Source organism: Gouania willdenowi, chromosome 3 (assembly GCF_900634775.1).
Source record: "Gouania willdenowi chromosome 3, fGouWil2.1, whole genome shotgun sequence".
NCBI lineage: Eukaryota > Metazoa > Chordata > Actinopteri > Blenniiformes > Gobiesocidae > Gouania > Gouania willdenowi.
In genome coordinates, this window is record NC_041046.1 from 24,996,915 (window position 1) to 25,023,809 (window position 26,895).

Sequence of the window (26,895 nt, forward strand, 5' to 3'; positions counted from 1 at the left end):
GATAAATGTGCGACAAAGAGCGTTAGCTACACTGATCAATTATGGTAACTGTATTTATTTATTTTAAAGATCACTATTGTTATTTATCATCTGTGACAGCCATGTTTTCTTTATTACCATCAACCCAACCCAAAGATATTTTTGTCATCATTGTGTTTTACATACAAATAAAAAAAAAAAAAACACAACTTGTGAATAGTCTATTTAAACCCTAATAAATATTTTTATTTCTTACAGTAATCAGTGCTTTGGTGACATTTATCTTTCTTTTTATCACATTGTTTTGTGTGCATCCCTATTCTCATTACTTTGTCTTACAATTCAAGTATCACTCAATGTCTTTTTGCATTATGCTGAGTGCAGTGAGCAACTTCTAATAAAACAATAAATCAATACATATTACTGTTTGTTTTTAGGACCGTGTAGGGTCAAATATGTGATATTTGATCTGAAACTCCACTTTCAATTATAAAGTATTCATTAAAGTAAAAAAAAAACTTCAAAAACATCATTGGACAACTTCCCTTTATTTTAAAACAATAACGAATCAATATGATTCCTCCTTCATTCAAACTTTTAACCCATAATGTTTAGCGGTGAGTTCCTTTTTTTCTGGCACAATCCAGCTCACATACAGAATGGTTGGTTACACCTACCCCCTCCTCTGATGCTATTATGCCATAAAATGGGTGTGACTGTATATTGTTAAAATAAGTCACAGGTGGTAATTAATGCATATTTGTGGAACAATATTTCATTAGTATTAGCTATTGACAACTAATACAAGCACTCAGCAGCAGGAGGTGAAATAAAAGCAGGGATGGGCCACATGATCAACATTCATGTCAGAATAAATTATTTGCTATGGGGCCACAAAAAATTAGATTGAGGGCCACCAGTTGCTCATGTCTGCACTAAAGCATCGAAAGTATTTTTGAACTCTAAAAACATATGTTTTTTACGGCATTTTTTTATCCCTCACTGTTAAAACTGATAGTGTCTGAAATATATGCCTTTCAAATCACATCCTATAGTGTTTCATTCCAACAGTTGTCTGCATTTCTTCTGTAGCAACATGTTTCCAGGCATTTACGAATCTCTGCCTCATAAACACAGGCATAACATCTGGCCTCAGCAACTATTTCAATGCATTGCTGGTAACACATCTATTTAAGTTATCACACAAAGGTACAGGTTTCTCAGAGAGGCTCTTTGTGTCCTTCTTTCAGCCTCTTCTTCATATCCTTTGCATGCTGCTTGCTGTGCTCTCGCTTTTCCAGTCTCTGTTAATCAATGAGGAAAACAACAATATTAAAAACACAGGTAGGTTGATAAGTACCGTACTACAGTGGTTAACACACACAGACCTCCTTCTTCAGGCAGTGACGCATGGCGCGGTCCACATCGTTACAGGTGCCGAAGAACTTCATTACCGTGTGCTGATGGTGACGACAAAGCAAAAATTGACGCGGCGTTGCTAACGAATATAAGACACGTTTACTCAGACGTAGAGACTCACCTCTTGATGGCACTGCCTTAGGCGACTTATCAGCTCGTTGCACTCGCTGGTGTGCAGGTGTGGTGAGAGATCTGGGTGCATTCTGAGTTAAGGGCTTTAAGAACGACTGCAGGACTGGAAAGCCATAAGACAAAAGGAGCACGGGTGTGAAACCAAACCAAAGCATGAGCCTCATTGATCAATAAACTCAACATTGTTTGCTTGGAGAAAAAGAAAAAAAAAAAAGTGAAAGGTTGAAATTGTCGCTTGAAAGTTTGCTGAAGTGCTGACATTGACGCGCATTGTGGTGTAGAATGTGGCCTGGAGTCCCATTGACAGATGCATACAAGTGTTTTTACTTCACTCTGATATCATGATGATAGAACTTGAACCAAAATTTATGTCATGCAAATCACTGTCTTCCATGTCTGCTCAAAAACACAAATCACAGTAAAATTAAAATAAAGTAACAACACTTCTATGTATCCATTCACAAGACTTCACATCCCACAATGCAATGCACAAAACTTTTCTAAAAATGTCAATATGAAAGTGTGGGGACCAAAATGAACTTTCAAGCAGCAATGTTTGTGTTTTTGCTTTTATTTTTGGAGTAAATGATGTAGGGTTGTCCCGATCCGATATTGATATCGGCCCGATATCAGCCAGAAAACGAATATCGTTTTATCGTAAAACCCTGTGATTTTTTTTTTACATTTTATTTGTAAAACCAAAATACTGCTGTGCACTTTATTTTTTAGCTAAGAGCTCCAAACAGGTCTGCAGTGTAACCTGTTGGACACATATAGTTTATTTTTAAAATGTGAAAAACTAAAGACTAAAGGAACTCATATAATTTAGTATTTTGGACAGCAGTGTTCTAAACTTTTAATTTATATTTGAGATAACTACCTAAGTGCAGTTAAAACAACACGTTTGTATTGTTTCACAGGTATTGTTCGATGTTTTACAATAAAAAAAGATTGGAACATTCAAGGTGTATGCTGTCAGTTATATATATATATATATATATATATATATATATATATATATATATATATATAAATAAAAATCGGCATGGGCCAAAATCGGTATCGGCAGGTCATGTTTATTAAAAAAAAAAAAAAAATGGTGATCGGCCAGAAAATTGCAATCGGTGCACCCCTATGTGATAAATAATCGACGTGTCTATTCATACGGAAACGTATCCATAGACCCTGGGACTATTGACAAGAAAACGTATCTTTTTGGGACTTTTTCTGCATACGCGTAATGTGCCTGTGTGTTTTTACTGTGCCAGGATGGCTGAGTGGCTTAAGCACCTGACTCAAAAATTCTCTTGAATCCTGCTTTTGTCATAAACATTTTTTTTTTCATTTTTACATATTTTTTTTACATATTCCAGGGTATTTCCTGGTTTGGGGCTAAACTACAAGGGCTGGCGGGGTAGCTAAAAATAAATATGAAGCTAAAATAAAACTGACGGTACTTTAAGTCACGTGGTGCACCTAAACTGGCCAATGAGGGGGCGCTCCGTACGGATAGAGGGGGAGTCAATTGATACGTTTCCGTACGAATAGCGACGGCCATAAATAATTATCGTGGTTAGCAGCTTTAAAGTAATAACTCAGATTCATGAGGTATCGGAATTTGTATTTATTTTGTTTGTTTTTTTTTTTTACAAAAATAAATAAATAAAAATGAAATATTTTGCATGCATTAAGTCTACATTGCCAAACATTTGCCAAGGACATGTTTGCTGAAGGATACTAACGCCTCCCCATCCCTCTCCCTCCTGGTGTGTCATTGTGACGATGGCCTGTTATTTATTTTCCAGGACTGCACTTACCTGTAGACACAGGGACACAGTGAGGAATATGAGACATCTCATTGATCTTTGTAAAACACCTACAGGCAACGAGAATTAGCTAAAATCATGCTAGCAAACCTCCAGAACAGGTCGGAGTGCTGCTTAAACTGGAATACCTTTAAGGTTAAACTACTGTATCTGAATGTACGGATTAGGCCATTTACTAAAAACACATTGTTGAGATAAATGTCACTTACCGGTGGAGCCTTGTTGTGTCATCTGAGTAGCTCTGCAGTCCACTTATGTGTTGAGGCACTTCAGCTAGCGGCTGGGCTAATTCAAAGCTAACCATTCACCCCTATAAACACAGTAAGACAATTAGCTGTCTTCCTCCTCGGCTTTAATCAATTATCAACAAAAACAATATGCCAATACCGTAACCTGTAGGTGTAATAACATTGGTATGAGTTAGTTAGAGCCTGAAGGACATGCTGGTAACAGCACGTCACACTTTCGTAACTGTTTATTTGACGGTCGGTGAGTTGAGTGACAAGAATTTCAACCAATCAACGACAAGAATTATACAACACTTCACCAATCCAGGACAGGATTCCTTAAAAAAGGTGGGACTTATAAAACAGAAATATGGAGGAAATACAAGACAAATCCTGCCTTACTATTTCCGTTTTTGCACAGTATGATACATTTAACAGAAAAACGTCCTTCCTCAGTTTATAATCATTGATTCTGCTTCCCAATGCTTATGTTTTTCAGTTTTCTGGGGTATTCTTTAACAAACTACGATTTAATGTTGTCTAACCACTCTCTCTCAAAGAACAAACATAATACACAAAACTTCAGAAACACAGAAATAACAGCAAAATGCACAAAATATCAAGAAAAGTACAAAAGTAACAACAAAAACACAAAAAGATAAAAAAAAAAAAAAAAAAAAAAAAAAAAACCTGACAGTACTTTTTTTCCTGTCATAAAATACTCTCAGCAACCACTTAAACACACACAAGGACTTCAAAGACACACGACATTCTACAAAATGACAGAAAAATACACAAAATGACAACTAGAACAGAAAAAAAATATTAAAAAAACACACAAAAAGACAGCAAAATGTGCCATACTGATGAGAAAATCTACAAAATGAATTGAAAAAAAAATACGAAATGAGTGTTTTCAAGCTTGTATTAATGCTCAGATTGCTCATTCTTCCAAACGCTGACATAGATGTTGATAATGTGGCAATCGAATGAGACAATCACATTTGTGTGGCTCCCGCTGTGATATAAGTTGTCCATCATACTGTATACATCAATCGTTTAGAAGAGAAAGAGGCTTATATTATCTTTTTGTCTACATCCTTGTAATAGCCATGCGTTTAAATAGATACTAGATGTCTGTCTTTTTTTTAATATCAGATATGTGCATCATTGTGTGTCTCTGGAAATAAAATTCGATAAACATTGTGCAAGTTATTATTTACAACTTTTTATCTCTAGCCAAGAATGTTGTAGAGAAGTTACACCAGTGCAGTGTAGTGAAATAAATATCCTACCCCTCCACTGCAGCAGAGGGCGCTACAGGAAACACAGCAGACCCTCTGGTGGCTTGTGATTGGTCGATTCGTACACAGGCGGGTTTTCTAACTGGTGTTGCTCTGCCGACTAATTAAAGACGGGATTTTACTTACAGAGATAAACAGTTGTTGCATCTAGTGTTAGCAGCTCCTTTTCTGTCGGAGGAAAGGATGAATGACCCTGGTAAGTGTTTACTGAAGCGGGTGATTAGACGGATACCGGCCAACATGTTAAAAACAACTCTGAGTCATTGGGGTCGTGTTAGCGATGCTCAGCTGCAGAGCGTAGATTTTACCACGTCCAAATGGGCTTTAACTGAAAAACTGCTCAACATCTGTGAGGTAAAACTAAAAGACTCCTCTTTGTTATCATCATATTAAAGTGTCGCTGTTCACAAACGTGGATATGTTTTCATGCTATTTGCTTTACCTTTTCACAGGAAAATGAATTGACAGTTAAACACGTCACAGAGCTGGAGATGATACGTAAGTCTAATAAATTAAATTATTATACTATTTTATCAATGCATTAACACTCAGTCTGCTCTCATTGCCCCAGATGTCATTGATTATCCTAACCTGGGCATGTGGTACGCTTTCCAGCTCTTTGACCCTGACGGTATGTTTTATTAAAAAAATAAATGCAGTGGCTATCAGTACGTAGCTGTATCATATGTCGCGCCCCTCATTGGCCAGTACTTCTGTTTGTTATTCATACGTAGATTCCTAAGCACTAACTAACCCTAAAATAGCACCGGTGGTTGTCCGTACCGACAGCCACATTGTTTATTAAAAAAAAACGTGTCAAAGTTAGTCACTTTTAAAATAAGTTTTTTGTTGTTTTGGCATGTTTCGACTGTCAACTGCCAGTCTTCTTCAGAGGCGTCTGCTGATAGTTTTGGTGTTTTCTTGACTTCAGTGTAATAATTCCAGCAAGTTGGTTTTGTCTTCTGTTTGGATGCTAATTATAATTAATCAAAATAAGAATTATTATTAAAATAATCAACTGTAAACAATTTGTTGACATTTTCACATATTGCATTGTGAGAGGTGGAGTCCCATTCTTACTGTATTTGCTTGTTTTATTTAAGGCTGAACGATTAATTGCATTTGCGATATTATCGCAAAATCATAAGACACAATTTTCTAATCGCAAGGGCTGCAATTTATTTATTTATTTATTTATTTTTTTTTTTTTTTCTTTGTCTGCGCATGCTGTCAAAGGTTGTTGGTAGTTTGATTTACCTAAAAAAAAAAACATCCATTTGGTTAAAACAGATATTAGTTCTCCTTAATTTTTTTGCACTTTAGTATGTGTGATGTTACTGACTGGATTTTAGTAAGCGTTATTTTATTTTTTTTATATCTGTATATTTTATTTTTTTTATAGACTGTCCTGTTAAGTTAAGAGAGTGTTTAAGAAGTGCAGTCCACATGTTTACTTGTTTCATGAAACGTGAAGTTGGTTAGATATGTTGAAGAGGTAAAGCCACAGATTTGTTTGCTGTATTGTTGTGATCTGTTTTAAATTGTATATTTTATAGTTATTTAAAATTGAAATAAATCTGAACTTGTTTTGTTCTGAAACAGATTGATTTATTGCTTGTGTTCATAAAAAAAAATACATGACAAGAGGCCTATGAAAAACAAATTGCATATTAAATCGCAATATTGAGGAAAAAAAATCGCAATTAGATTATTTTCCAAAATCGTTCAGCCCTAGTTTTATTTTACCATTGCCAGACAGGGAGGACAGTGATTGTTTTTACACTAATTTTCTTTTCTTTTTTTGTTCCTGGTATTCCCTGTGATATCGCAGTGAAGTAAAAACATTCCACAGTCCACATCCTATAATGCAATGCATGATGATTTCAACAAACTGAGTGTTAACAGTGGAGATGAAAACAAACTTTAAAAAAACATAACTCTTTAATTAAAATAAATATATATTCATATAAATGTTCTGTTTTTTGGCAAATTGCTACAGAAAGAGTCTTTTTGCATGCTCAGTGACTCTAAGGACCACTGAGTATGCAGAGTCTCAAGTCTGAGTTGTTTTTATAACTTAATGTCTCCTATTTCTTCCCTAGATGCTGCTCCATCAGTTGACATGACACAGTTTAAGGAACAATTTAAATTCCATCTCAGTAAACTAATGCGAAATGTAAGCCTGAAGATTTTTATCGACATTACTAATTCATTATTAGTTAAACTTTATAGTGTACACTTGAAGAATACATGTACTTTGTTGCAAACTTCTATTAAAGCCTTCTTTTTGCATTGCATTTAAAGGTGTCGGTCAAAATAAAAAAGCACACGGACGAAGCCATATGGATCCGAGTAGCTTGGGGCGACGGCTTCTCCCGCCCCAATCATATGAAACCTACGTATGTTGTTCATCACCTTCAGAGTTCTTACGTTTTTGTGACCAGGTTGACTTCCAAACTCAAGCCTCTGTTATCTCAGGTGAGAAATGAACTCGTGCATACATTGTTTATGCAGCAACCCATTTTCTGTGTGTGTCCTTATCCCCCTTTAAGACTCAAGTTTTGCTTGCAGGCTTTGGTTCTATCCACCAGATATCAAGGTATTAAGGATGCAAACCTCAGTGGGCGAAACCTCGCGGCCCTCAGAAACCTGCTGATGAGACAATATCAGCAAGTAAGCTTGTTCTATATTTACACTTTCATATTAGTTACAAATTTGGTCTTTATTATAGATGTAAAACTATATTGGTTTTGATTATTCTGGGTTTTTTTTTTATTCTAGGTTTTTTCAACTAAGTTTTCCACTCCTCTTGCAGAAAAAAGTGAGAACATCTCAAGTATGTATGGCCAGTTATGTCAATGTATCCCATTCATGTGATGTTTTTAGTGTTAGACCTGTTGAACACATCATTACCATCATTTTATTTGATTGATTTATATTAATAAACCCCGAGTGGCAAAATCTCAAGTTTGTCTCTAAAATGAATACACCTTACACCGTGCTCGAGAATTAGCGTAACATGTGCTCTAATTTTCTTAAAAGATCTTATCAACAAAATGTACAATTCGAATGCTTTTTGTTTGAAAAAAGATGAATGCACATTACTGTACTATTTGGGGGGGAAAAATGGATAAATTGCAAGTTTAAATCTGGGTTTAAATGCAATCATTGCTGAATAATGCATTTATCTGTTACAACATTGAGTAATAAAGTAGATTCTACGTGTTTTTGGATGCTTTATTCATACAGATCCACAAATAGAAAGAGAACAAGCTGAGTCTGCAACAAAGCGGCATCAGATGGCCTGCGAAGCATTTGGTGACGGCGTTTTACCGCAACTACAGTCTGCAGTTTATAAGGTATTCACAGACCCTGATGGAGCGAAAGAGAAAACTCAATTATTGCAATAAAATAGCTGTATTTTATTATTATTTATAATTATTTGTATTAGTATCTATTGTACTTGCCTAATGACTGATCTTGGTTGTATTTCCCCAGCTTGAAACTAAGTTCAGAGATCACAACAATAAGACCATGACGGACCGAGAGGAGCCATTCAAATGTATTGTAAAGTTTACAAGCACCAACCTATTGGAGTCCCTCAGACATTGTGCATCATCAGGTACAGCTGGGTTTGTTTTGCTTCATGAACTAAAGAAAAGGGCTTTATGTTGAGATTAAAGCTAAAAACAGATTCCAATGAAAACCACAAGAGGGCAGAAAAATGCTCAGATTACTCACTGACTCACACCTATTAGCAGTTTGCATATTCAGTTAATCTTACATGTTTTCATGATTTATATGGTGGGAATTAACTGGAGTAATGGGAGAAAACTAATGCACACACAGGAAGAGCATGCAAACTCTACACAAAGTCACAAATACCCAGACCAGGAATTAAACCCAACACCCAGGTCCACATCCGTTTGTGTGCGCGCGCGCAAATAATGAGAGAACAATGTTTCACCTGAGGGGTATTCCATAAAGCGGGTTGTGTTCAAACTGAGTATGTTGGGCTCAAATGAGGAAAACTCTTAAGTATCCCATTCCTAAATTTGAGGCATCTTCTTCTGAGTATGTTACCATGGTAACATTCTCTACGAACTGAACCTGCTCGCTGGCAGGTGTTGTCTAAGAAACCCTGGGTTTCTACCTTGCTCCGCCCACCTGAACACCGCTTCTTAAGGAACACTTTAATGTACCTTGACACTCCTCTCTGACACACATTAGTAACATCACACACCACAGATGTGCTCACAGCATTACTAATGTTGTGCCACTTTACATTTTTTTTGCAAACGGTAGTTTTCTTTATAACATTGTGGATGCAGAGCATTAAGGGTAAGACACTGAGGCTGATCTGCATTAGAACGCCTACTGACATCTGTAGTAAAGGTCCCTGGATACAAACCTGTGGATAATGTAAAGGGGAAAATGTCAATTTAAATGAATCCACTTTTATGGCCTGACATTAACGTTACATTGTTTTGTACTCTGATACAGCTGGATGTATAGTCACCACATATTGAAAGTAACGGTGGAGCAGTGGGTATGGAGGTGTGTTTGAGAGTGTAAGGTCAAGGTTCGAATCCAAGCTGCGTCCTATTTTTTTGGACGTCTAAATGACTCTGGCGACTACATTGCATTAAAAATCTATATAAATGACGCAGCCGTCGCTGTCTTTATAGCCACTGTAGCGGGAGGGCTGTACACTTCCCCAACTAACTGGGGCCAAATGAAAGTGTAATACTTTTTGAAAACACCTTTTAAATTATAATTAAATTTTGAGTGAACTCATCCTTTAGAAAATCTGTAAGTTGAGAATTTAAACCATAAGTACAAGTGGACCTGTCTATGAAAGTGACAGCTACGGCTGTAGAAGAAGTGATATGCCCTTCCAGCGATGCAGCCCCGGCTCCACAGACATATTTTATTCATATTATTCTCCGGTCGTCACGTCACTGGCGCGATAAAGCAACCAAAAAGCATGACTAATGACAGGCGATTTAAGTAACTATAGTTGCTGAAGTGGCGCTCTGTGCGAACGCACCTTTAGAACACAATCGTGGCTTATTTTCACCCATCGTGATGGTTGCCATTAGAGATGTAACGATTCACTCAACTCCCGATACGATTCGATTCACGATACTGGGTTCACGATACGATTCTCTCACGATTTACTTTACAAAATGGGACTGCAGACATTTTTTTTTTTTTTTTGGGAAAAAAACTAGAAAATACTGTACTATTTTCCTTGTATTTTTCATTGTCAAAAGAATTCCTTGATAAACAATTCAAAACAATGTAATTTAACTAAAAATAAATCTTGAATGAAATAAATAAAGGAAGAATACAAATGAAAATGAAGCCTATCAATTTAAATTGTGGTTCTATAATAAACAATGCAAAACTGCATAATAGTTGTTTTTCTTTTAAAAGTGCAACTGAAAATGTATTTTGTGCCTTAACAATTGGACTTTAAAAAAAAAAAAACCGTGAGTACACTGATTTACGTCATTTGTTTGGACCAGCAGAGGGCGATGGTAATACAGTGGTCGGTTGACATGCAGATATCTTGCAGTGAAGAAGAGAAGCTTTGCTAGCAGACAGAGCCAATAGAAAAACGTGACTTTTGCAGATATTCAAGTAATATTACAGATATTCTTTCGGTGCTTAAGGGGTAATGAATCATTTATTAACATATTTAAGAGTAGAAGGCGGCCAGAAAGAAACTATTAGCAGACTCCGCCCGCCGCCTACACTTGTGGATAAGTACTGCGATTCAATTTTTAGAAAATTGATATCAACCGTGATACCTATAAATCAATTTTTAACTGCCTTACGATTAATCGTTACATCCCTAGTTGCCATGGTAGTTTGTGTGATCTTTACTCAATTAATAATGGCTTTTTATCGTGCACGTAAGTAACCCAAGGTTTACATACTCAGTTGATTGACCCACTTCATACCAGCTGTAATGGAATCAGATACCCAGAGTTTCCCATCACAGGGTATGTTGACCCAGAGTTTATAGATAGACTCAGGGTTTGTTGAACCTCCTTTCTGGAATACACATCTGGTATATTGAAATGAGTCGTACCAACTGTAAGGAAACAATAAGCATTGGATTTCCTCAATACATGTAAATAAACAGAATTCGAGCTTAACAACTAGATTTTTATTGACGAATGTTTCGATTGAATAATTTTTCTATTTTCCAGGCATTGCTTCCACTCCTGTCACACCTCTCCTCTCATCTGTTCCTGTAAAAGGAAGGAATTACTTTGTGATCACAGACAATGTTCCTGGTTCTTCCTCACAGACAAACCGACCACAGAAGTGATTATTGACTAACTCTTAATTAAAAACAGTCCATGTGCTTTTTTTTTTTTTTTTGTTAGAGCAGCTCTGAGATTCTTAATCCTCTGGTTTTCTGATCTCTTTAATGTTGTGTTTTGTACATATTTATTGTGTTGTAATTTGCACCTATTAACTGTTACAGGATGATGATTATAAAATGTGTGCATGTCTTTTTCTTTTTTCTTTTTTTGCAAAGTGGGGCAGAACTGTGCTAATGGTTAAAACGTGTATGTGGCATTCACAAAGTTTTTGGCCTAATATGATCTGTTTTGATTTTTATTTTATTTTTTAGTCCGTACTTTTTGAAGTTTTAGGACCTTAAATAGACTTATTCAACTTTTTAAAGTTATTTGGTATTTGATAATGTGTTGCAATAATAAAGTGTCGAGAATATGTATTACTTTCTCTTTTTTTCCTGGTGACTGATCTAATCTGGCAAGATATGACTATCTTAATGGGTGTTGGTACAAAAACATTTTTTTATTAATATGTAGGTCTGGCAGAAATTTTTTGAAAGACTCCAATTCTACATGTGCTCTTTATTTTATAACAAGATACACATCGATTGTAAATAAAAGGAATGAAAAACCAGTGTTGGAGATGTGCGAGGACACTTACCTTAAAAGTATTGTATTGTATATGCACCCACCTCTGTTTCGTGGTTTATAGTTATAATTTATGATTATATATGCAGAGGAATGACATTCACGTTATGATATAACATTCAAAGTCAGCATGGCCAAAAGTCAAAATCATTTTATTGTGAAGCAGCATTGCTGTCCAGTATTTAAACACTAACAATTATGTAAACAAAAGATCGTGAAGCTAATTTAAAAACCGGAAGTTTTGAGTTTTCACAGGATGTGACGTCATTGTATGTGCGCTTCGTCCGCAGTAGGAGGAGGAGGTTGAAAGAGCCTTTAAGCCAGAGCACAGAGGCGGAATGTTTGTCTGTTTTCAATGCTGCTGCCAAAGTCGACTGTCAACACAGTCATGGACGCCTCTCCAACCAGCAACATGAGCAAGTCTGCCGCAAATGGGCCCAAACAACACAAAGATATACTGACGCAGTCTCGGGAAATAATAAAACCCGATATCACGGAGCTGACCAAAGAAGTAAGGACGAACATCCTGTGCACCGTGGATGGATGTGGAAAGATCCTCCCCAACACACCTGCACTTAATATGCATCTGGTGAAGTCTCACAGGATAAAGGTAACAGCGAACAGAACCCGGGCTAGTTCAATGCTAACCAACATCTGCAATACACACACGTCCAGAGCCACGTGTGGTTTTTAATTAGCATTATTGTTCCTGTTATTAGTGTCAACCCGTGTTCTCGTTGGATTTTAGGGTTTAAAGCAGGTGTAGGCCAGTAACTGTTAACTTTGTACCAACATAGCCACGTGTTATCAATTAGAGGGTTATTTCATAGTCATCCGGACACGCCTGAGTATTGAAGATTTTACAGCTTAACTGATACTATGATGGGTATCGATCATAGTTGGCTGTGGACGTATCCATAGCCACGGCCACTCTATGCATACTCGGCGCCCCTCATTGGCCAGTTTAGGTCACGTGATTTAAAGTTCCGTCTGTTATATTTTAGCTCTTTTTTTTTTTTATTTTATTTTTTTTTTTTTAATAGCTACCCCGCTAACCCTTTATTTTAGCCCTAACCCAGGAAATACCCTTAAGTATTTATTTTTGTCATATATGTATTTTTAAAGGTGGAATTTTCCGTGTTAAATATGTTAAAATAAAAAAAAATATATATGTCAAATGTGGAATTCAAACCCAAGTTAGCGGAATGAAGAATTCTTGAGTGTGGCGCATTAGACCACTCAGCATCCTGACACAGTGAAAACACAGGCACATTACGCGTATGTAGAAAAGGTCCGGAAATGTACAGTGGATATAAAAAGTCTACACACCCCTGTTCAAATGCCAAGTTTTTGTGATGTAAAGAAAATGACACCAAGATAGATCATTTCAAAACTTTTTGCACCTTTAATGTGACTATAACCTGTACAATGCAATTGAAAAACGTAACTGAAACCTTTCAGGGAGGTGAAGTAAAAATAAAAAACAGAGAGAATGAGGTTGCAAAATTGTGCACACCCTCTTATATCTGGTGACGGGGCTGTGTTCGGATTTAACCAAACACATTCAAACTCATGTTGAAATGGAGTCAGCACACACCTGTCACCATTTAAAGTGCCTCTGAATAATCCCAAATAAAGTTCAGCTCATTTTGCGAGTTGAATTGTGAGTGTTTCTTCAATTTCTAGGTTTTTCTTCTTCTTCTGTTTTAATGGCGACACTACAGAGTTCTTCATCTAATTTGTATGTTGCATTTCCGGGAAAAAGACCACGACGTGTCATGTATGAATCTACAGTGAGAGCAGTCAGATCGTGTCAGAGTGTCAGTCCCTATAGTGTGAGAACATGAATCGAGAGCTGCGCACATTCGGACTCTGCAATTGAGTCACACATTTTGAGCTGGAGCTGAATACAACTCCTTTTCTTGTGCTCTATTGGAAAGTGCGTATCTTTTGACAGTTTCTGGTGTCTGAGATCTTGATCTGAGTCAAACACAAATTGGCTAAAGATTAAGACACAGGTTCTATTTTTCCCTGTAATGTACATCATCATATCAGGATTTCATATTTGACATTGAATGCTATGTCATTCCAACTAAGGTCCTACTGTACACTGTTTTCTTGAACATAAAGATATTATTTCTGCGCTGTGATTCTTTGATGTTTGTAACCCATAGGATGGTATGGTCAATCCTACGGTCAGAAAGGACATAAAAGGCTCTCAGAAGCTTTACTGCTGTCCTATTGAAGGGTGTCCCCGAGGGCCAAACCGACCGTTCTCCCAATTCTCCCTGGTTAAGCAAGTGAGTATATCACCAGTTTCCCTTCAAATGGAATGCTCATCTTGAAACCTGGACTGTATATACAACATATGTTGTGTAAGAATAAATGAACACATGCATGCATCCGTCTATAGCAGTGTCTCCCTACGTTTTTTGTCCCTTGTACCCCCCTTTGTATTTTTCTCAAATCATGTGTACCACTTCTTCATATCATCATAAACCACTCCACAATTGAATATGGTCTTTGATTACAAATCCTTAATAAATCATTCTACATACAAAACATTTAGGGCTAGCCTAATTCAGTATATTTTGTCTAAGTAATGACATATAATGAACACTGTGGAATTAACTCACTCTTGTTTCCACTACAATGCAGCCTTTTTTTGTTGTCTTTCTCTCTTGTTTTTAATTTTTTATTTTTTATTTTTAATTGTAAATTGTGTTTTTGAAGGGATATTTTATAATCCATTAGGCTTCATTCCTCTCTTGCACAATCCTTTATCTTGACATCATGTATCAACATTTGAGTGCAAATAAATAACAATAAAAATGTGTATCAGCGAGCTCTCATGAACTCATTCCTATGTCTTGAACATGGTTAGCTAAAGCTTAAACTCAAAATAATAAATTAATTTAGAAAGAAAATAAAGCAACTTTCAGGTGATTGCTTAAATATTGTTTTCTTTGAAAAATCTAACTAATTATTGTCTCCTAATGACAGAAGTGTAATGAAATGGCCTTTATAGTATAAGTTAATCCTGTTTCAATAACTTACAAGAAGAGACAGTGTTGTGTATTGAGCAATTTTATTGGGAGTTTGTGGTTGATTTGTCTTCCTATTATTTGGAAGTTGATTGATAAATGTTCATGTACCCCTAGGGGTAAGTGTAGTCCTGGTTAGGAACCACTGGTCTACGGGACTCCACATCCCACAATGCAATTCACAAAACTTTTCCAAAGATGTCAACAAACAGTGTTTACTGTGAAGATGAAAACAAATTTTTCGAGCAGCATTTTCGTTCCTTTAAAAAAATTTTCAAGCAAATGATCTTTAGTTTATTAATCTATACCAACACTATGATTTTATCAAAAACAAAAATTGCTTGTTCAGCAGCTTTGATACAATGGATATTGTTATCTTATAATAAACCCTTTGGGTTGACAAAATTTTTTTTTTGTCATTTTAACCACAGCACTTCATGAAGATGCACGCAGAGAAAAAGCATAAATGTTCCAAATGCAGTAATGGCTACAGCACAGAGTGGGACCTGAAGAGGCACATAGAGGACTGTGGGAAGACGTACCAGTGTACATGTGGCTGTCCCTATGCTAGCAGAGCTGCTCTCCTCTCTCACGTCTACAGGACTGGTCATGAAATTCCTAGTGAACACAGGTATGCACATGAAGGTTTTAGTCTGATAAATTACATTTGCCTGTAATTACAATGCATGTTTATGTATTTCTGATTGGTGTCTCTTTAGAATTCCTCCAGTTAAGAAAAGAAAAATGGAGAAACTGTCTAGCGTGCCTGAAAAGATGAAGACCAGCGATTCCACATTTCAGATTATTACTCCAACTAAAGAGTTGTCTGAAATGTCTTCTGATGTAACAATTCATAATCCTCAAAGCTTGAGCTTCTATAGGAGTCCTCCCAAGTTGCTTCTACCCAAGCCCAAGATGGCTCTGGTCAGCGTTCCAGTGATGCAGCTCACCCACCTGCCTGTGCTACTTCCTTCAGTGGACAGTGGGACTCTGAGGTCTGTTGTCCTTGCTGTAGACAGCCAGGGTTCACTCAGCACCGTCCAACTCCTCCCACAATCCACAGGGGCGGTGGTGCCCCAACTGGATTCTAAAAGTTTAACTTTCAAGGATAGCATGCCAACTTCCCGCTCCAGCCTAGGACCGATTAGTACAGGGGTCCAAGTCAGCCTTAATCCAACATGTGCAGACGAGTCAAACAGCAGCTCTGCCGCACAGCGAGGAAGGAGCACCTCTACCAACATTCAGACGGATAATTCCTTCTTGTCAAAAATGTCAACAGTAATGAGGGTTGAGGTTGGGGAGGGAACATGCTTGTGCCCTGTGGGTGAGCCTTCCGTGTCGTCTTGTTCACAAACAGATATCAGTGTCAGTGCCCAGATCCTCCTGCCAGTCAGTGTCGAAACTCAGACCTTCTTTTCTCAAGAAAAAGCAACGTCATCTATTGGAGCTCAGACTGAGAGCCAGTGCCTTAGCCAGCTTTCCTCCTCAGCTGTCCTCCCACACAGAACCAGACGCACACAGACATGCTGTGTGATGCCAAGTGCTGAGGAGAAGGACCAGGACCAGGACCAGGGCCTCATGGGCTCTGTCCTTTTTGCCAGTGATTCCCTCAGTGTTTCCACCCAGACACCTGTGGACATAGAGGAACCTCTCACTTCTGGTGGCTTGTGTTTTGGGGTACAGACACATGAGCTCAACTCAAACATGGCAGACAACCAGACCCAAACAATGACGTTGTTACACGACCTTGAGAACATTCTCTCTGACAGCATGTCCAGTCATCAGGTTCTCACAGAGGACTCTGGTGTGTGTGGACCAGGTCTCAGCTCAGTGCAGGAGCAGCACAGTGGCATCGACTTTGACTTTGAAGAGTTCCTCAGTGCTGTGCACATTCAGACACAGACGGAGGAGAGTGAACTGGGAGCACTGGGTGGTGACACACCACTGGAGTCTCTTGACATTGAGACTCAGACTGACTTTCTTCTGTTGGAGGGTCTCGAACACACAGTGGGACCAAATCGAACTCAGGCCAATGACCTGGAGCTGTTTGACACCCAAACTCAGACTGACCTCAATTTTCTGCTGAACGCTGGAAGTCACTTGCCTTTGAGCAGCATTCTACGACATTCAAGTTTTTCTATGAGCACTGAGTCCTCGGATACTGAAACACAGACTGACCTGCCCTTGTTTGTAACTGGTCCCTCCAATCATAGCACTCTGGGTCAGAGCGATCATGCAAGGCTGCAGAGCACAACAGAGACACAGACTGTGACCAGCCAGGCCGGGCCACCTGAAGGCCTCAACCACCTCTTTCTGACCAGCAATGAGACCCAAACTGTCATGGATGACTTCTTGTCTGCAGACTCAGCCTGGAACGTGGAGTCTCATTTCAGCTCTGTGGAAACGCAGACATGTGAGGAGCTTTGTGCTCTCCTTCAAGGCCCAGAGAAACCCAACCGCTGAAGTCTAGTGAAGCTTCCTCTGCCTTTGCTCCATGTTTCAAGGATCTGCCTCGTATAGTAAAAGTCATTGATGTTGTTCTCAGGCAGAACATCACCTTAGCTGTTAAAGCTTTGTGAAAATGTTTTTTGAGCATTCCGCTGTTAGCACCACGTTCCGAGCCAGGAGAGGTGTATATTGTTGCACTTTATTACATCAGGAGGCAGGATAGATCTGCTCCTGTGACAGTTTACATATTTATTTGCACATAAAATCTTGTCTGTTTTGAAGGGGTATTTAACCTGTAGTTTGTAATCATTGTGACTGCTTCCCGTTCAGTAGTCTTATTAATAGTTAAAAACTTGAAAATGTAATTAAGTGTGCACACAAATAGGACATCAATTGTATGTCAATACTATTTGCTAAGCTCTCATCTCACTATAACGATCTCACCTCAGCTGTACAGTATGCAGTGATGTAATGTGCCTTTCATGGCTGCCTGTTTTGTTTCTACAACTCTACTGAACGTTTTCTTTGGCTGTAGGCCTTGTAGGACATAACAATGTCCAACAGCTGTGGCACATGTAAAATGCAATGTGTGTTTATCTGTTGTGCACGTTTCTTTGTAATGTGATTGTAAAGTGTGATGTTCAGTTTGCACTTTTCCTTTTGTGTCTTAGCCTAAGCAACAAGTCATTGCAGAGGATAGATTTGCTATTGTTGTTTGTTTGCTTATTTCCTGTTAGAGTATACAGTGTGAGTACTCTGACCTTTGTGGCTGATTTGATTGAAATGACAGCGGCACCTCAGACTGATCTGAAACATAATGACATGGTTGTTTTCTTTTGCTGTGTTGGTGCCTTCGTAGTGGAAACAACTTGTGTTCAGTAATGGCATGATTGCATTTTAAAAGTTACAGTTTAGGAAATGAACAAACACTTATCACTCCTTTTAGCCTTTGCTTTGCATGACTATAACATTCTATATTTGGTTACATTTTATGTTTTTTGGTCAAGATTGCATGGTTTAATACAATGTCTGTTGGTAATAATAATGTCATAGAAGTATTGCTATGCAGAATTTTTCAGATTCCTATTTGATCCCATCTTATTACACTTGGGTAATATGCGCAGGTGTGACGTGCCTCATTTTTGTGTAGGGACGATTTCTCAAGCAGTAAAAGTGTTGAGCCTTTTAATTAAATTTCTGCATCTCAAGATTTGAAGTTGGGCCTTGCTGTAACGTTCAAAAGTAAAAGACTGACATTTCCAAGGTGTTTTCGAAAGCAGGAATAGATTGTTTAAAACGAAACTGCAGGTTTGGTCAGTCTTAACTATTGGTTTTCGTGCTCTATTTCCTCCATACAGGGAGTGCATGCAGACATTTTCCTGCGTAAAATATTTGTTGTCAAACTTCAGTTGCTGTTGCCTCTGTCTAAATATTCTGGTTGCCTTGATTACAACAAATGTTAATAAACAGAAAAGTTATAAACTCCTGTAATTTGTTCTCTATAACTTTCACGTCCAGTCCCTGCAGACGGTCTGGTTTTTAACAGGATTACTTTTCTAGCCTTTTATGTCTGAGGAGAAAATGGACAGAATTGGGCTGAAATGTTAGGTTTTTTTTTTTCTTTTCCTCAATAAGCAAAGTTTTTCTACACTTTTCTTTAACTATGATTGTGCTAAATTAAATTAAAAAATCTCAAACTTTTTCTTTTTTTTTTACAGGAAAACTGCTCATATTTGTATGTGTAAGTATATTTGATGCATTTTAACTAAGATTGACAGGAAGGTAATAATGATCAGTAAACATTTTACTTAGGTTTACAAGCTTTTTCCAATAAGGGGCTCTTTTATGGTGAAAAATATTGTCTGTAGCTATGCATTTGGCAGAGGTTGGCCCAATATTACATAATTTCACAGTGCATCACTAATTTTGAGTAATTCTCTGTTGCTAGGAAACAAAGGGAAATAGTTCTTGTGAGAAGAGTTCATAATAAAGGTCCATCTAATCTGACATTGGGCTAAACCAGTACAGTATATTGGTCAGTTCCTGTAACTGTTGATTGAATGATTGGTGAAGGTTTCTTCCCAATAGAAACTACATTTTACTGTGATCAACACTTTGACCTGTATTTAACACTAAAAGATTGTTGAGGTGGAGTATATGTAAAAACAAGTGTGTTGTTAATCATAGATATCACACTGAGAATCCAAAACGATTGCATATCACGAAAGCCATGACGGTAGTTTATTTCACAGATTGTCGTCATACAGCCTGGTTTTTCATCAGAATAGGTCCATGGGCTTTTTTAATGATTGCATGGGTTGTGCGGTTTCCCATGGGGCAGCTAGGTTTGTGAGATGTCTGAAGTTCAGGAAAGATTTGTATTCCATACTTCTTATCTGTAGGGAAGACCTGGGAATTTGGCTGAAAAGTTTGATTTTCGGAGACGTGCTTCCATAGATAAGGAGTGGAATCAGACTTAGTTATCGTGTTCACGCTTATCGTCCTGCTACTCGACTTGTCTGAAATAACACAGTTTTCCACTAATGTTCGTGCTTGGGAGGCTTTCTTGCCCTTGCAGGGACTCATCTTTGAATTCAGGATTGGTGACCAAATAGGGGGCAAGAAAGTAACGTTTTTGAGGGGAATTGTATTATCATAGAGTCTATGGCTGTACTTTAGAAGCTTGATGTGGTCATTCTCTGACACATTGCATTTTAGTGGGAATGCTGGATTTTCTCTTGGTCTTTCTTCCTCCATTTTGTCCTTTATCAACAGGTTTCCCATGCTCAACTTCATGGTATTGGAAACAGTCCCTTCTGCTGTATCAGAATGATGGTTGTACGGAGATGTGTGACTCTGTGAGGCTGAACGCTTGCCTGCTGAGGTGGGGTTCTTGGTCTTATGCTGGTCCACTGAATTCTCTGCTTTAGAGAGTGTTAGGTGTGTGGACGAAGAGGCCAGCTTATCATTTTCCCTCTGCTTTGAATTCCTGTGGTTTGTCTCAGTTCCCAGTATGCAGCTTAGTGGGGATGCTTTGGTCCATCCACAGACCTGGCAACAAAACAAACAGAAAACACTGACTTAGAAAAATGCAGGTTGTGTTGGTGTGAAATTGATGTTAAAATTAAGGCTAATATACTTATATAAAGATATATGTACTCATATGCTACAATTATAAGCAGGCTGCAAGCATAACAAGAAGATATCTATGGGCAAAACAACCAGTCCAGACTACGATATTATCAGCTGTTATTGGTATCGGCAAATAGCAGCTTTAAAATTAAGTGTCGGATGTCGGGCATTCCACTGACATATCGGACCTATTTATCGGTTCCATATCTCGGCTTCCTTCCTTGATCAACCAGTAGTCGTCATATTCCTAAACTATGGCATGACTAAGCGCCGCCATCTTGTGTGCTGAAAGCAGATGCTTGTAAATCAGTGGAGCTAAGAGGCACCCAACTATCTCAAAGTAGAATTATTCACCAAATTTACAAATGGTTTGATTTTTTCCTTTTATATATATATATATATATATATATATATATATACAGTAGCTTGCTATGACACAGAATGCTTGGATATTGTAAATCTGTTGTTTTTTGCCCTCAAATACAGCATTTAAGTTGGTAAGTAAGAAGGGTGTCACTGTTCTTAGTAGCATAGGATGCATGTATCTATACTTGCTTGGTTTAAAAACACTTGTCATGAATAAATAGGACATGTTTTATAGAACGTAAGTTAAACTATGTTTCTTTATTGGCACAAAGAATGATTATTGATGTTACATCATTTTCAGCTAGACTTATGTCTGTATTTGCTAGCGAGCCAGAAACTACGTCATCTCTGCAATTAGGTGTGAGGGAATAAAAAATATCAGTATCAACATCAGTAATCGGCCAAATGAGCAGTAAAATATTGAGTTATCGGTTATTGACCAAAAATACAAAATGGTGCATAGCTTAAATCCTTGTTTTTGGAACAGGTTATTGTTTGCTGTTCCCTTATACAGGCAAATAATTCAAATCACTTTTTACATTTAGATCCAATGTCTTGCCTATGTCATTACAGAAATCCAGTAGGCAAGTAGACAAAATGTGGAGAATTATTGAAATAATTTACACAATAACCACTGGTTATTATTCATTAAAGATTATGTAAAGGACTGTATGCGTTCATGTACAAAATGGTAACTCATTTTCACTCAATTTAATCTTTGTTTATACATTTTGTATGTATAAAAAACTAACTTAATTCCTTATTCATTTTCCAACTATAAGCCAATACCTGGCGTTAAGTTCTCAGCCTTAACAAAGTCAGGTTTGTCCACTTACAGCTTCTTCCCAGCCTGAGTAAGACTTATACTCAAACGGCCCTAGATTGTTCATGGAGCTTTCCTCACTAAGACTTAAAAGAGCATCAACACACGTCCTTTCTGCAGTGTGGGGTGGAAGCTGCTCAACTGGATCCTCCAGTTCAGGATCATCTTCCTTTAAGATCTCCATGATATCAGCTGTAGCTACACTTCCTGGTGTGATCTGGAAAAAAGACAAGACATGTCGGCTCAAAACTAAGTAGACAACATTTTCATTTGAAACGGAAAATGACCAATATGCAGAAAATATAAAACACTCACCAAATGTCCACCTAATGGCTTAGATTTCGATCAGTCCTGCTTTCTGTTTTTTTTTTCTAGTTGACACAGTTTTAGGAAGACGCGCTGAATGCCAACAGAGACAAGATGCAGCGTCGTCGCCATGGCGACCAGGCCGTAAACGCTACGTAGACGAGCGTCATGACGTAGTGGAAAGTGGGTGGTCATTAACAGCCGCATCAGATGATAAATGGATTGTGTAATCTGTTTGAATTATCGCGTATATCCGGATAATCCAAAGAACTCTCACTGGAAGTTTACCTCTGAAACATGCTGCACATAAATCATTTGACGTTTAGCTGTTTGTGTGCTTTACATCAGTGTGTAAGTGGAAAAAAGGCAACGCTGCGCTATCATTGGTGGGAGAGGAAACCTGGTGTGTGGTTGCAATGTGCGCTTCTGCACGTAGACATGTGTGACGTCAGACAATCCGCGGGGAATCCAGGCGTGATTGCGCGTAGCATGACAAGTTCAATCGCATCACACAAGGAATGACGCCTTTTAGCGCTTTGACTCCATAATGTGTGTAACATTGACTGGGAGCATGATGTACAGACGGTGTTATCCTCCTGTGTGCTGCCGTCCATTGGGTCAGCTCTGCGGAGTGTGCGTGTGACGCATGCAGCAGCAGCACCTATCCCAGCCCGGCTCTCTGACACCTGACGGCTCCGTCTCTCCTCCGGTATCTCCCTCATCACGACCACTCCAGCTCTGCAGTGCGGGGATTGTTGCGTTTTATGGAAGCGGACTCTTCACATCCTGTCGTGGTCATGCTGCCTCCAAAGAACTGCCTGCCCAGGAACTACAGCTGCATCGCGGGGCTCTTTGGGAGCTTGGCAGCAGCGAACCCGAGGCTTGAAGATGGAGACGACTTCGACATGGTGAGCAGTACGTGTGAGCCCATCGAGAGCCCGGTGGTGGACGAGAGGCCACGGGGCAGGGAGGTGTTCCTCAAGCCTCCACAGAGTCCAAACCTGCGTCGAAGGTGCAAGTCTCTGCCCACATCTACAGAAAGAGCAAAGTTGGAGGTTTCCCGGAGCAGGAGCCCCACCAGTGAGAAAAAGGTCCGCTTCGCAGACTCTCTGGGACTGGAGCTGATCAGCGTGAAGCACTTCAATGATGCAGATGAACCAGAGGTCCCTGAGCGCATTTTGGCCAAACTGCACAAGACCCCCCTCACCCATAACCATTTGGACACAAAGTTCCCACGGGAACCTGCGCAGTCCGTGTTCATGGAGTTGCACTTCACAAACCCTGGTACGCTGCCCGACTTTGAGCAGAAGGTGAGGGAGGTCCGGGTCATGCTGGAGAGCGTGGAGGCGGACGAGTCCAGCCTTTCGGGCTTTGTGCGCGTCCTGAACCTGGCGTTTGAAAAGAGCGTCTCTCTGCGCTACTCCCTCAACAACTGGATCACTTTCATGGACAGTCTGGCCTCTTACGTGCCGGATTCAACCAACGGCGCCACTGACAAGTTCCGCTTCAAGATTGTGATGCCTACATTTTTAGACAGCGGCGGCACTTTGCAGTTTGCCATCAAATACTGTGTGGGTGGTGAGGAGTTCTGGGACAACAACAACGGTCACAACTACAAAGTGAGGCGACACCGGCTCAAGATGTCCCCGCCGCGGGAATGGGAGAACGGATGGATTCACTTCATCTGAGGCAGCTGCGCTACAGGCGTGCGTAAAATACGCATAACTCATCCCGGGTTTCCATCGGCTACCTGAGTCAGTAGTCTGATATGAGATAGATTTTCTGCCAGCGACACATAGGCTGTGATAGAAATATGATTTCCTACTATACATTTCACACACTTCCCCTTACGTGACGTCATTGAACATGTTTTGGATCCTGCTGCTGGTTTCCCAGTGAGGGGTGCTGTTGGATGGCAGGGCTGTGTGAGGCCTGGTGCCCTTTAGGTGGGTATGATCATGTTGTGTAATGTGAGAACCAAAACCAAACACGTGCCACGGAATAACGTGTCGAGCAGTACCAACCTCAGGCCTTTACTGCTACATTCATATGATGGCACGGTGTCGTTAAAAGAGCCAATTTTGCACGTTTGCAAAAAATATTGATTCGTTGGAAGGAAAACAGCGCCACACATCGGCTGATGTGAAAGTTACAAATCGATTATGTAGCATCCTCTCCTTTACTATAATGCACCCATGTCTTTTTTTTTTGGATAGAAAGAAGCAGCTTTAAAATATTCTCAGTATGATATCCGTCTGCAGTGACATTTAAAATGCCTTATTCTAAACTGCAGGACATTATACACTGAATGTGGAACAGGTTTTTTTTTTTTTTTTTAAGTAAATGCATGTGTTGGTCTTAACCATTACTGACCTTACACAAACCATGCAGGGACATTAGTTGAACTGCTTCTTTAGATGTACATTTAAAGCTACTCAATAACAGTGAAACTTTAGTGCACCCATCAGGTGACATATGTTGTTTTCATATTGCAAATAATTGCACATATGAAATTATGACGTTACTCCAATAAACAAATGTAATATGTAACAGTCTGAAGCTAATGCTACATATTTTATGACGGCCTTTGATTTGAATCGTTTTTATCAAAAATGAACTCTTCCCAAAAAACATTAAGTATATCTTTGAGAAATTAAATGTACCTCAGATAACCTGTGGACGGATATTTTTTTTTCTAACATTTTTAATACATCCACATGAAAAAAGATTATATTAACATATAGTATATTTCTCTGGAGTATTTTTGTGTTGTTTACGTGCAGAGAAGGTAGCTATTGTTTTAGTGTGTGTGTGTGCGTGTGTGTGTGTGCACAGGCGTGTATTCAAGAATACAACCTTTGAGCCAATGACAATAGCAAAAAGCACTCCTGATTTCATACCATGCACTTTGGTGTTAAAACTTGCCTCAAAAAGAATTTGCTTTCTTTAGAAAACAATGTAACCAGGAATACAATGTTTCAATCATTTGTGTTTGTTTTACAAAATTATCCTCAATTCAGTTTTGCGTTTAAAATATGAGGACAGCCCGGTACTTTTTAAACTTATTAATTTCTTTATTGATTTAACAGCAGCAATGTTCAGGACTGTTGAAACCCATGTGGAGCTAAGAGGAGCCATTGGAATCTGCTTCTTGCAATCGGAAAATCACTTTGGCCTCTGTTTACATCCTCATGGCCTCAGAGGAACACTTTCCATTTAGGACGCCATTACATCAGAATGAGAATGGAGTCTATTCTTGTAACCACTTAGTTTTTGGAGCTGTTCCACTGTGAATCCATCAGTACCTTTTCACTCCTTCTTTGACATAATTTGTGTCACATCTACAATGTTCCACCTGCTGATTGGATTAGATTTGCTGGTATCAGATATAGAGTGAACATAGGACAATAGAAAATATATTTGTTATCCTACAGTTCTTTTGGATTGTGTACAAAACTAAATTTTCTCAGCATTATTTTGTTATGTCGATGTTAAAAATGGGATCATGGCTGATATTAATGTAAATTATGCTGTTAAATTAGTGGGCACTTGCATGTTGTCTGCTTTGGTTCGCACCACTTTGTTTAAACATCCATTCATAGAAATCCCAGTGGGAATAATGCAGCCTGGGGACACATGTTTGGATTAAAAGAGATGCATCAATGCCAATTACTCACTGTCAAAGCTGATCGTGACCTTTAGTTGTAACGTTCCACTGACACCAGATTTGCTCCAATAGTGTGAAGTTTATTTTATTTTTTTCTCTAAACAAGATTCATCTTCTGCTCTCCGAAGTGAGAAAATGTTAGCATTTTGAGTTTTAAAAAAAAAAATCATGACTTATGGACATATTAATTGATATTGATGCATTTCTGTGCTTTTCAAAATGCTTTTTTGTCAGATTACATTTTAACTTCAGTGTATTCCTAACAGTGTGAGTCAAAAATCATTGATATATAGATATGTAAGTAAATGTGTTAAAGTTCATATTGAATGTCTTCCTGTACCGTGCTGTGCTGTTTGATATATAATATTTTGAAAGCAAAGCTTAAAGTTACAGATAGACTACAGTTGTTGGATACCTTTAAAGCACACTTAATCATTCAATTTGGAGATATTTAGAGATATATTCAAACTAGCATTGTTTTACAATGTAATTTTTTAACATTAAACATATGGAGAGAGGAGTGACGTTAAAGAAAAGCCTACGTGCACACTGAGATGTTGTGCACTGCCTTATGAAACTGTGAGTTTACTTCAGAACTTGTCAAAGAAGTGGAAAATTGCAAATGCAATTGTTGGGAAGTAACTTGATTGCAGATCATGTTGATTTGTACATTGATATGGGATTCAAAGTGTGATGGGCGACACATGATGCACTTTGGCGTTTGATAGCTTTTTGCATGAATGACTTTATGATTGTAGCTGATGTTTAGAGGACGAGTAACGCACTGAAAGTCTGGCAGGAGAATAAAGGCGTCTCCCGTGAATTGTTTCGAAACAAAATGCTCTTCCATTCTTGATCATAGGGTTCCATTTTCTTAAAAAGCAAAGGCATAAATCTCGGGGGTGTGGGGGTTCGTCTTTGGGAAAATGGAGGCTGGTCCCCCTCCCAATGCATCAGAACCTATACAATGTTTAAGGATATATTAAGGAAATGTTTTCATTTCTAAATGGAAAGTCACTTTTTATGGTTGGATCTAACTACAATATGGCCTAAAGCTATTTATTTTTATCGCTTCCCAAACACAGAAAGTGGGATTTTTGCCCTTGTTATTATAGAAACCTAATTTATGTCAATCTAAAAAACTTGACTTCACTGATGTTTTTGTCTCTTATTCCTATGCAATTCTGTTTCGTTCCATCTGCACTGTGAGCTGTTCACTAAGTGAAATTTAACCATGCTAGATCGTACAGCGAAATC

At 38.5% G+C, this 26,895-nt stretch overlaps 5 protein-coding genes across 8 annotated transcripts; 3 read left to right on the forward strand and 2 right to left on the reverse strand.

Moving 5' to 3' along the window:
• Positions 1-508: 508 nt before the first annotated feature.
• On the reverse strand, positions 509-3,846 carry cmc2 (C-x(9)-C motif containing 2). 4 transcript variants are annotated; one of them, XM_028438299.1, is made up of 6 exons: positions 3,744-3,846; positions 3,566-3,666; positions 3,269-3,347; positions 1,520-1,590; positions 1,368-1,439; positions 509-1,283 (listed from the first exon to the last, which is right to left on the reverse strand). In XM_028438299.1, exons 3-6 carry the CDS (start codon positions 3,303-3,305, stop codon positions 1,200-1,202), a joined length of 264 nt encoding a protein of 87 aa, XP_028294100.1. In that variant the 5' UTR covers positions 3,306-3,347; positions 3,566-3,666; positions 3,744-3,846; the 3' UTR covers positions 509-1,199. The 4 variants fall into 4 exon arrangements, with proteins under 4 accessions (XP_028294100.1, XP_028294118.1, XP_028294089.1 ...); XM_028438317.1 differs by lacking the exon at positions 3,269-3,347 and having other exon boundaries at positions 1,520-1,633; XM_028438288.1 differs by having other exon boundaries at positions 3,566-3,846.
• Positions 3,847-4,956: 1,110 nt separating this feature from the next.
• cenpn (centromere protein N) lies at positions 4,957-11,255 on the forward strand. Its single transcript, XM_028441155.1, has 10 exons — positions 4,957-5,241; positions 5,340-5,385; positions 5,459-5,518; positions 6,990-7,063; positions 7,192-7,365; positions 7,459-7,560; positions 7,669-7,723; positions 8,137-8,246; positions 8,386-8,509; positions 11,109-11,255. The coding sequence occupies exons 1-10, from the start codon at positions 5,071-5,073 to the stop codon at positions 11,228-11,230; spliced, it is 1,038 nt and encodes a 345-aa protein (XP_028296956.1). The 5' UTR covers positions 4,957-5,070; the 3' UTR covers positions 11,231-11,255.
• Positions 11,256-12,121: 866 nt separating this feature from the next.
• On the forward strand, positions 12,122-18,826 carry atmin (ATM interactor). Its single transcript, XM_028439065.1, has 4 exons — positions 12,122-12,462; positions 14,027-14,152; positions 15,328-15,527; positions 15,616-18,826. The coding sequence occupies exons 1-4, from the start codon at positions 12,208-12,210 to the stop codon at positions 17,357-17,359; spliced, it is 2,325 nt and encodes a 774-aa protein (XP_028294866.1). The 5' UTR covers positions 12,122-12,207; the 3' UTR covers positions 17,360-18,826.
• Positions 18,827-19,477: 651 nt separating this feature from the next.
• Positions 19,478-22,696, reverse strand: LOC114456957 (uncharacterized). Its single transcript, XM_028439079.1, has 3 exons — positions 21,981-22,696; positions 21,679-21,882; positions 19,478-20,395 (listed from the first exon to the last, which is right to left on the reverse strand). Exons 2-3 carry the CDS (start codon positions 21,847-21,849, stop codon positions 19,604-19,606), a joined length of 963 nt encoding a protein of 320 aa, XP_028294880.1. The 5' UTR covers positions 21,850-21,882; positions 21,981-22,696; the 3' UTR covers positions 19,478-19,603.
• On the forward strand, positions 22,214-26,884 carry LOC114456964 (protein phosphatase 1 regulatory subunit 3E). Its single transcript, XM_028439085.1, has one exon. The coding sequence runs from the start codon at positions 22,736-22,738 to the stop codon at positions 23,657-23,659; it is 924 nt and encodes a 307-aa protein (XP_028294886.1). The 5' UTR covers positions 22,214-22,735; the 3' UTR covers positions 23,660-26,884.
• Positions 26,885-26,895: the final 11 nt, after the last annotated feature.